Below are 10,749 nucleotides of genomic sequence, written 5' to 3' on the forward strand. Positions count from 1 at the left end.
GAAGAGGGAGAGGGTGGTGCCTCGGTGCTCCTCCCTCAGCCTCCCCCCTCGACAGCGCACCCAACCAAAAACTAGTTCCGCAGAGCCACCAGGCGCGGGACGCAAGTGGCTTTGTAGGCTGATAGCGTGGAGGGGGTGGCGGAAGGGAAGGCGAAGTGCACCTCCAGGAAGCGGTGGTTGCCACGGGAACGGGAGGCCCGGAAGGACGCGTTACCGCGGCGGCCTGGGGACGGCACCGATGGAGCCGGGGCCGGGACCGGCGGCCGAGGGGCCGGGGACCGCCGCCGGGGGGCAGGGGCCCGAGCCCAAGGGCGCGGTGGGGGCGCGGTCCGCCTGCCCCTTCCTGGCGTGGAGCGCCGCGGAGGTGGCTGAGTGGGTGGTGCAGCTCGGCTTTCCCCAGTACGAGGTTCGGGGCCCACGCCCGCGCCGCCGCCTGAACAGGTGGCCTTGAACCCTCTGTGTGTGTGTGCGAGCGTGTGCGCGCGCGCGCGTGTGTGAGCGGTGGGGCTGGGTTGTGGGGCGGCAGTGTCCGATGGCGACCCGCGGCTCACCCGCCTCTCCCTCCGCTGCCCTGCCCCGACCAGGAGTGCTTCACGGCCAACAGCATCACCGGCCGCCGCCTCATCCTCGCGAACTGCTCCAGCCTGCCCGCCATGGGCGTCACGGACTTCGGCCACATGCAGGTGCGGCCGGCTGCGGGTCCCAGAGCTCCCTCCTCGGCGCCCAGCTCTGACCCTTGCTGCCTGCAAGCAAGCTGGGCTGTGGCCTGTCCGCCCGGGCGGACTGCTCATTCAAAGAGCGGGCCTAAAACTGGACAACCAAGTTTGATCAGCCAAACAGTTAAATTTCTTGAGGCTTTTCGTGTATAAATCCTTAGCTGGCTGGAGACTGCAGGCTTCCTCACTGGGATGCCTTAAGTGCATCAGAAGTGCTTAGCCTTTCTTAAGCCAATTTTGCTACTCTCGCCCCATGAAATTCCTTAGCAAGATGCATGCACCTTTCTTAGATATCCCTCAGAATTTCTTTTCAGTAATTTTCCACTTAATGATTTGTAGAACTTCTAAAAATCTAGCCAGATTTAACCTGCAGCAACTGAGCCGCTGATCTCAAGCAGCAGAAGGGCAGCTCATTATTACTTCCTTGTTTTGCACTTTGCTGAACACAAGCAGCATCTCCATCTCTCCCCCATTTTATAAACATGTAATTGCCTGGTCATTTTCCTTTCAAGCCTACATCTGTTCTTTAACAAACACTGGTAGTTAAGCTAACTAGACTGAAGTTTGGAGCAACAGTCTGACCTTCCAAAGCTTCCTGAAGGTCCGGAAAATAAGCAAGTTGACTTAAATTTCATTACCCTCCTTCCCCTCCCTAATGGAAACCACAGAGTGACTCGGGCCTCCATTTACAGAGACAAATCATTTGTTTTGCATCATGATTTAAAATTGCTTTCCCCAGAGGACACAAGGTAGAAGTTCAAATAACCAGGAAGAGGGAAAAATCTTTATGCTCCAACGACTAGAGTATGAACATTGTTTATTTTATTCTAGTGCACCAAAAAGCAATTTCACCACAGTTCTGTCTGGCTGCACAATCTTAACTGTTTGTTTGAAACAAAATATGCCACGAAAACCATTGACTAGTGCCATGACATTGCCTGTTGTTTGGACGAGAAGGCCTCAAATTCAACCCTTCATTTTTCAGACAACAGCTCTTCGAGAGTATTTCTAGTACAAACAGATACAGCCTTTACAGTCATTTGCACTTACCAAAGATGGCAAGAATTTTATAAGCTATGTAAGCCTCACCCTGACATTGGGATATAGGGATTATGCACGGTGGTAGTTTAACTACTGAGAAACACTAAGCCATGGGTTAGAAATCTTAACTGTAACCCATTCTTCCTCCTGTAGAAACTTAAATTCCTCACTGGCAAAGCGATAACCAGCAACTGCAGCAAGTGTGGCAATTAGGCTATGTCTGTAATGTTTTCCAAAGCTTGCAAGTGAATTGGGAACTTCTCACAGATTTCACGTGAGCCTAGATGTTCTTGAAGATCATGCCCTATCCTGCTAGTTATTTGTGTTTCAGAGAATTACTCTGATGGAATCCAAGCGTCCAGAGCTCTGAGCAGGATGTGGAGCTTTGGGTCTTTCAGGAAGTGTGTACAAGAGCAGGTGCAAATCTAAGGCCGTAATGCTGGTCACATCAGCTTCCCAACAGAAATATCAATGAAAGGCTGTGAACAGTCAAAACCAAGATAGTTACTATAGAAATAAATGTGATAGCATCAGCTCAGTGAGACAGAAACTTTTTGCCATTTAAGGGAAATGGCACTTTGGTAGAGGGCCACACAGTAGAAGCTACGCAGCACGAACAAGTGAATTTACTGCTGGTTTTAATTCCACTATACTGGTATTTTATATATCAAAACCACTGAAGATATTAGTCCGGTGTTCTTTTGGTATCGGTCAAAGTAGGATACTGGTCTTCGGAGTCAAGCCAAAGTTGGGGGAAAGTTGAGCAAATGTTGTGAAAGATCAGTAGAACCGTGTGAGTTGTATTTTGAAGCTTCAGTCAAATCAGAAGGTTACATTCTGAGAAGTTACTTCAGAAATAATGGACCTCTTCTGTATATAGACTGTTGATGACAACATAACTCAGCAAACAGCAATGTTTTTGCATTAGGCAGAATAGACTTCAACTCATTCACCCATAACTTGTTTGTTCTGCAAGTGCAAAGAGGAAAGCAGAGCTATTTGTGCTGCTAAGAGACCAGATGTGATGCCATCCCCCACAGTAAATCTGGAGAATGAGTGATCTGCTCTGCTTTTACACTGTCACACGGGGCTCATGGGCTCAGATTCCTCTTGAGTTGCAACTTCAAGTGTGAAACTCTTCCAAAATTCAGAAGTTCAGTCCTATTTTCCCTGCTGCTCTGACACAGAATGAATGGTATTAGCTGTTGCACCGTGAAGTGAGAATTTCTGGTATTTTATCTTGTATTTCAGGAGATTTCACGACACGTGCGAGAATTGTTGGGGATTGAGGAGCCTCTCTTCAACAGGTCCATAGCCCTCCCGTACAGAGACAATGTAGGTCTCTTCCTGGAGCGAAAGTCCCGATCAGGAAAGAAAGCAGACGCCCTCACTTTCTCACAGTTTATCCAAGAAGCAGGACTGGAGCCTAACACTACAGTTCCTCCTTTCCAACAAGCCCAGACTGGGGCAGAAGCACATGCTCTGCCTGTATCACAGGGCGCCCAGTGGCAGGATTAAAGACTCACACTGCACTCTACCTTTGTTAGAAGCCCAGCAGGGACAGCAGAATATACCCTTATCACCTTGCAGTTTGTCCAAGGAGGTCCAGTTCCACCTTCTCCTGGTTATAGAGAACGTCATTGCAGCCCTTAGCCATCTGACGACAGCAAACACATCCCCACGTTGGCTCCTTTCTGCAGTCCATCGTTTGCTTCCAGGAACTAAGTGAAGCAAAAGGTATAAATCAGACTGTACCATCGTCTGTCTTTCACCTCTGCTTCACAGTTGATTAAAAAGACCAAAAAATAATCATAGACATATTTTAACTACCAGTGATTGATAACAACTTCCCTGCAGCTCAAGTGAATAGATTTCTCCCAGTCTTCAGTGTCTGCAGGCTGGGCTCACTGTAAAGCCCAGATGTAAGATAAATGGCATATACAATAACTGGTGTACAGGTGTGTTGCCAGCTGCTGTCGACAATCGTAAGCACAGGGCCTAGTTACAACATGCACAACTAGTCCTGGGCCTGACCACAGAAATTATTTCCTGTGAGGCAAAACCAGGCAATGGTTTATCATAGTAAACAGTACCGAAACACATGAAAGATGACAGCAGGAAGTATAAGAGAATACTGTAAACTGAACTAGAGAATTTAGGAAATAAAAAATGCCTTGCCCTGTGTGGATTTGGACAGAATATCCAGTTACCTCCATTTTCCTTCAAAGAAGTATCCAGTCATTGGGGGGAGGGGAGGGCTGGTGGGAGCAGTGGTGCGTTAACACCAGCAAGGAAGTATGAATGAGTGCTGATTAAAACCTGGCTCAACAGAAAAAGTGCTCCTGACTAAATCATTACTATTTTGTCTGGCATCAACAGCTTCCTTGAGATGCCCCATGGGAAAATTAAAAAAAAAAAAAAAAAAAGGAAAAAAAGAAGACTGGGCCCAATCCTGTTTAGTTATTTAAGCCAAAGCTGTACCCACTACAAAATAACTGTAATTTGGTTTTGTAATTCAGTTTTCTATTGAAACTGCAACAGAAACCCAGTGAAACTGAAGCAGTTTGCATGCCAAGATGACTATAAGCAAATTCAGACCAAAATAAAGCAAGACTCAGGCAGCCAGGGGAGAAGCAGGTTTTCTGAGCAGTCTAGACAGTGAAACTTGTAGAAGCAAGTGTGTACATATGGAATATTTTAAAGAGTCCAAGAGCTGGTTCTTGCACCTCTCAGTCCCTTGAGGGGGCTGGGACAAGATCTCATCAAAGCATTCTGCCATGGGCTTTGTTCTAGTTTGCAAGGATTTAGACTAATAGTCAGCAGTTTCCTCTGTTATTCCTGAGAAAACGTTGGAAGCATCTGTGGAGAATGGAGACTTGTCATCCAGTGTTACACCAGGCTCCACTACAGCTGGAGTAAGAGCTGTCTTGGTGCTGATCAGCCCACGATTCTTTGTAGGCCAGTCTCTAAAGGATGCCTGGTATGGGAGAGCAAGATGGCACCGGGCAAGCTCACTCTTTTCTAGCAGCCAGCTAAAGGGAGACTCTCTCAGTTGTGCAGCTGCCAGATCAAACCAGGGGAAGGTTCTGGGAAGAGAAAAAAAGTAGAAACATTTATGGGCAGCAACAGCCTGAAGCAGCTTGCTAATAATTTAACAAATAATGGTTTTCTTCAGTGTCTGACTACAAGTCTCTTTCTCGGGTCTTTGAGAAACAATCAGAGTCTTGAATCTAAAGTGTTCCAGGCATTACTCTGCCACGTGGAGCAAAACTGAGCTTAATGGCTCTAGGACAATCCTGCACAAGCAGGATTCCTCAAGCCATGTTCCCCTGACCTAACATCCTCAATAGCCTAGTCCATGAACTACCCTAAGTTCATTACCCGTAAGAACTGTCCTCTGTAGATATTCCCATAGGATTTTTTTTCCAGCATCCAATGCCTGAGTCCTGATCAGCAGCTTCAGACAACCCTGATAAGGAGCAAACAGGAACCAGGGACAAAGTAACTCAGGTATGACAGTCTAGGTCTCTTATTGCTAATGCATCATCTAAGGCAATCTTCCCTGGCAGGTATGCGGTCCTGAGGGCAACACACAGGTCAGCACCCTCCAGCCCAACAAGACAGCCCATGGTTCAGCTGTGGGATGAGATGTTTCAGAGCAGAGAGGAAGCCTGGAGGTGCAGTACCTCAGCATTCAACGCTTTACTTACTCCCCTCTTGAGGCACTGGAAAGGCAAAACCTTTGCTGACGAAGCTTTTGCATGCCAGCCGTGGGCAAAGGGTTTCTGTGCTGCACAGATGGGGTAGTGTTCAGGAAAACAGAGGTCACTGAGTCATTTCAGTGCCTTCTGGTGAGACAGGCTGTACCATGTGCTGTTGTTCAGGGCTGTGTAGAAAATGGCCACCAGCCATTCAGCATTGACTCTTATTTTCCCTGCAGGACAAACAAAATCAAATGTCAATTACCAGTGTCAATACACACAGGTGTGAAGACATATTCTCATCTCCCCCTCCTGTGAAGAATTGCATTGGCAATCAATCAGAGCTGGTTTATTTAAAACCTCTCATCTAGGATCATTTTAGGTGAGGGATGCTGAAATTAGTAGTAACAGGTCTAGTATAACATGTATTTTCTGTAGCTGGTTCTCATCAAGTAAACAGGTGTCCTTTACAGGCTGCATATAAAGTCATACAACCATTCAGCCATCACGCACAATGAGCACTGTAGCTGCTTTAAGAGCGTTCATCAATGCAAGAATTAGAAGCACATGCAAAAATGTATAATGAAATCGCAACGGACAGAGGTAGCAGCCGGCAACAGGAACAGCATGACCATGGAAACAGAAATTGCGCCTGAGGGAAAAAGATTTTCAACCATGTTCTCAGTCAGAAAGTATATCTCAGCTCCTGCTTACTGATTTAGCCCCAGAGCTACTGTGTCACGAAGGGAGATGGTAGCTCTTTAGAAACTGCTGACAGGTACATGGAAAGCAGTGATCCTGAACGAAAGGGTGATCCCCCCCCCCCCCCGAGAGCTGACCACAGAAACTGACTAGTGAAAGAGGAACATGCTGCCTCATTTTGCCCATCGGCTTCTTGTGCACGACTACTCCCACCCATGCTATTTCCACTCCAGCTTTAGCTGTGCAGCGCCAGGATTTCTCCAGGAAGATTTTCCTCCCCACGCTGCGCTCCTAACTAACAACATTACTGCCAGCCCAGGCCCAGCCTTGAGTCCTACAGGCAGGGCAACCACCGAGCGCAGCTCCTCAGAACTGCTCCCGAGTTTAAGGAAAAAGCGGGCTGTGGCGCCGGGAGCGCGGGCGCGGCGTCAGTCCCCTCGCCCCCCGCAGGCTGCCGCCGGCGCAGCGGAGCTGCGGCCTCACGATGGCACTGTAGCAAAGCAGTTCCCCCCCGGGGGGGGCGGAGGCAGCCTGGGCGTAGCGGGAGGGGGGGGATGCTCCTGGAGAGCCCGGGCTGCGCTGCGAGGGGCGGGTGCCCGGAGCCGCCGGCGGCCGCGCTCCGCGGGTGCGGTTGTGGGATTTAAGGTCCTGCGTGAGGGAAACTCGGAGGAAGCCGCGGGGGAATATCCCAATGCACCATCCATGGCTGAGTCAACAGTTACTGGGATTCATCCCATTAACGTTTCTTATAACGACCTCCTTCCAATAGCCATCTTAACAAGCTAGAAAGATTATTCCTAGGTGATGGACCCTCATGGCCTTGTGTTAAAGTTAATCCATGGGCCTTAACACTGCCAGTGGAGAGATGGCCACAGTAGGATTGTTAATTTTGCCATGTAGTGGTCTGTTTAAAATTAAAAAAGGGCATGTTTGTAAAAATCATCCCTTGCACTCTCTCCCCTGGTGTGCATAGGTCACACCACAACTGCAGCAGCACAGGAACATGTAAGGTCCAGGGCCCCCCCCGCCCCCCGCCGGCAGATTCCCTCAAGCAAGGTCCTATCTTTTCCTCTCCCCTCCCTTCTCCAGCTGGATCCCCACTGCGTGTCCGACCTCCGTCAGCCCTGAAATCAACAGTCAGCATCACCCAGGGTTAGCTGAAAAGGGAGAAACTAGGTTTAGCTGGGAAGGAGGAAGCAGTTACCTTCTGCAGGATGTGCAAACCTTTTAACAGTAAACAACCTCACCCGCAGCATGCAGAGCAGAGTCACATTTTGCCCCTCACTGGTCGCCTCAGCAGAAGGCCAGGACTGGCCCGACTGCAGGGGCTGGGTACCCCCAGGGCTCAGGGGTACAGGTCATACCCCTGCACTCAGAGCCCTCAGGAGAGCTATGATGGCAGCTTAAGGTGAAACACGATGCACAGGGGTTGCTTTTTCAACCACAGAGTTTGCAGGCTGCTGCTTTGCAGCTTGTTTGCTGTGCTATCTCACAACATGTTATCTTGCAGCGATAATCTGAAGCCCTGGCAGGAGCAGGGTTTAATGCCAGCGTTGTGTTTGATCTGGAGTTCCCTTGACTCCTTTTGATCACATTTTCGGTTTTATAGCCACGAAGTCTACAACTTCCTCCAGACAAACAGAAAGCTGAGACTCTGAAGTGTTCCTGTGACGCCAGCAGTTGGGGACTTGGGGAAGTGACCAACCGTGACAAGGTTTACAATGATGTTTCACAATAAAAGTGTGAGAGGCCATAAGAGCACAGCTCCGGCTTGGCCAGAGCACACACGCTGTGCTTGTCCCGTGAGGTCCCAGACAACGGCAGCACGTCCAGGCTCTGAAATGACATGGTCCGTTTTACCTGAGGAGAGAGATGGCTGTGATGAGGCTGTACACAACACAGGGTTTCTGGATGGTGGACCGAATGATGGAGCAGATGGATGGCACAAGCAACAGGAGGCAGCAGAGGAGTGCAACATCTGCCCAGGCCACCAGCTGGGTGTTGAAAAAAGCACGAAAGTCCCTGCTTCTGCAGATCTGCTGCAGTAAACAAGGAGAAAGGAACTCAAAAGCAGCATCTCCAGGCACTGGCAGCGCAGTTACCTGTGCTCTGCCACACGCAGGTCAAACACAAACCACCGCTCCCACGCTGGGACCACTGGCTGCCTGTCCAAAGCAGCACAAAGGGAAGTTGGCTGCTGCCCATCACCGTTCCTGCATGGCAAAGGGAGGAGCAGAGTGACTTGGAGCAGGCAGCCTCTCTGCCAGGAATAAAAATGCAGAGAGCTCAGCTGCCTGGCCCGGTTCATGTAGGCTGATTTAAAGCCTTTAGCTGAAACAGCTGAGCCTTAGGATCTGGCTAGTTTTCAAGATCTATAAAAAGCCATTTAATAATCCCTGCTTCCTCTCTGCCCTGAGATGAGTAAAAAGAGGATTTTATTGTTCCAAGGATCTCCCTGGAGGACTGTTCTCCCCACTTGTCTTGTTTTATACAAGAGTTTACGGGCAGTTGGCAGTTTGTATGCAAACAGTTGCTGTAATGCTGCAGGCTGATCTCCGCTCCTGGCTAGGCGTTCAGAGCCCAGCAAGAAGCTTGTCTGCTACAGCTGACCCTGCAGCCATGAAACAAGGAGGGGGACATCTCTGTTTCAGCACTGCCGCTCATCTGGGGAGATGTTTTCTCTGGTGGGTGAATATTTAACAGCCTGGAGTCTTAGTCACCAACTAGGCTCTTGGCAAATGAAAAGAAGAATTTTGAAGAGCCACAGAAACGGGGGGGGACTAAACTAAAACTGACCTTAAACTAGCCAGCCTTCGAAGAACAGGGTTAATGTCTCTACCACACTCAGATGGGACCGAGGAAAAAGCAAACTACTAAATTAATGTTCGGTGGACAGCGGGTTTCCAGCCAAATAAAGATCTTTTCTACAACAGCAACCTCTGCTTCCTAGTAAAAAAAAAAAAGCGGAGTTTCCATATCTTCAATATTTTTGTCATAAAAACATTATTTGGTGAGTTCTGCCTGAAAAGCTATGAAAAAATTGCAGTTAAAAGTCCATGTAAATGCAGTGCCTCTTCCAGGCCCAGGCTGGAGAGCACTTACCCAGGCTCTTAGGGTACCTGGTGGAAACACAGATACTGGGGCATGGAGGGCAGCTCAGTGCCAGGAGTGCTTGGGCCAGCTGCTTCCCAAGGTGGAACCCAGAGCACGCTTCAGTGTATCACAAACCTGGAGGTGGAGAATGGCAAAAACTGGCCCTTTCCCTAAGGCTCCCAGCAGCTCACCCAACCCAGGCATGACTCCCATGGGGTAAAAGGCACCACTGGGCTGAAACACTCGCAGCCAAGCTCAGCAGGGACAAAAATAACACCATGTCCCATCACAACGGGTGGTGAACTGTTCACCACCTGCAGCCCCCTGGTACCCATGGCACCACAGTTGGCACAAGGAGCAAGGGTGGCCTTAATGAAGCCCCCAGGTTTCCACCCACTCAGGATCCATCCTGGTTCATGCCCCCTGATGATGTGGCAGGCACCAGCCCAGCTGCATGGGGCTGCAAGCCCAGACCCCTGGGGGTGCCCAGCCAGCCCAGCTGGGGCACTGCCACAGCGAGCGCCCCGTTACCAGAGAATTGGACATTTTCACCCAGGGAAGCTGGGAGCACGGGCTTTTCCAGAGCAAATGCAGCATCCCCCACAGCACAGAAGAAAGCAGAAATCAGTCATGGTGGAGGACCACCTTCACTGCAGCAGCCTGTTTTCTTCTGCTGGGTACAGCTGTGCCACCCCAAGAGCCAGCAGCTAGGTTAGCATCAAAAAAAAAAAGCTAAGAGGGCAGGGGTTGAACATGTCTCTCTGCCAGCTCCTACCCACACATGTTCATGGAGAAAAGGTGCTCTCAGCCAGGAGGTGGGTAGCCTCCCCAGTGGGGGGCAGATGAGTTGTATTTCCAAAGAAAGTTGGTTTTTTTTAAAAAGCAGCATTTTGCTACCATCATTCTATCCAGGATCTACTTCATCACCTGGACTGTGCTGCTTAAAAGCAGATACTTGCCAGAAGCACACGGGGCCTAGGACAGGTATTAAAGAAGAAACCTGTATTCCACCGAGGCTGTCACAAAATCATCCATATCAGCTGGGCAGTGCCTCCCACATTGCTAAAAAGAAAAAAAAAAATCCAACCAAAACCACCAGCTCTACAGTAATTCTAGATTTACTACTTATATTAACCCCACCTTCCCCATCCATAGGACACATTTCCCTGGAAATCCTCTTCTTCCTCCCCACACAGAGTAGTCATGGGCAGCCTGTGAGCTGTGGCCTCAGATGGGCCCACGAATAACTGCTGGGGCTCCCAACGCTGCTTATAGGCAAATGTTCCCTGATGCACCACATGCAATCACAATCAGACACTCACAGCAGCCACAGTGTCCTGGTGCACTGGAAGGTGCTCAACAAAGCTGGTATCCAGCTCTGAGTATTGGGGTGTGAGGAACAACTAAATCAGTAACCCCATCCCATGTGGCACATTAGCATTTTCTGTGACAAGTGGTCCTGCTTTGCTTGGAACACTGGCAATGCCAACACCCCC

The 10,749-nt window shown here is 49.5% G+C and overlaps 2 protein-coding genes across 3 annotated transcripts; one reads left to right on the forward strand and one right to left on the reverse strand.

Annotated features, from left to right (window-relative positions):
- Positions 1–25: 25 nt before the first annotated feature.
- SAMD15 (sterile alpha motif domain containing 15) lies at positions 26–3,956 on the forward strand. 2 transcript variants are annotated; one of them, XR_010374439.1, is made up of 3 exons: positions 26–155; positions 585–683; positions 3,009–3,956. XR_010374439.1 is itself a non-coding variant. In XM_064460481.1 (3 exons), the coding sequence occupies exons 1-3, from the start codon at positions 239–241 to the stop codon at positions 3,273–3,275; spliced, it is 534 nt and encodes a 177-aa protein (XP_064316551.1). In that variant the 5' UTR covers positions 171–238; the 3' UTR covers positions 3,276–3,956. The 2 variants fall into 2 exon arrangements, 1 of the variants encoding a protein (XP_064316551.1); XM_064460481.1 differs by lacking the exon at positions 26–155 and adding an exon at positions 171–406.
- Positions 3,957–4,371: 415 nt separating this feature from the next.
- Positions 4,372–9,457, reverse strand: NOXRED1 (NADP dependent oxidoreductase domain containing 1). The gene is given in 7 exon segments (XM_064460097.1): positions 4,372–4,843; positions 5,464–5,536; positions 5,539–5,691; positions 7,365–7,516; positions 8,021–8,164; positions 8,166–8,199; positions 9,445–9,457. Coding segments are annotated over 7 exon segments (1,041 nt in total).
- Positions 9,458–10,749: the final 1,292 nt, after the last annotated feature.

Source organism: Phalacrocorax carbo, chromosome 9 (genome assembly GCF_963921805.1).
Source record: "Phalacrocorax carbo chromosome 9, bPhaCar2.1, whole genome shotgun sequence".
In the NCBI taxonomy this organism is placed as follows: domain Eukaryota; kingdom Metazoa; phylum Chordata; class Aves; order Suliformes; family Phalacrocoracidae; genus Phalacrocorax; species Phalacrocorax carbo.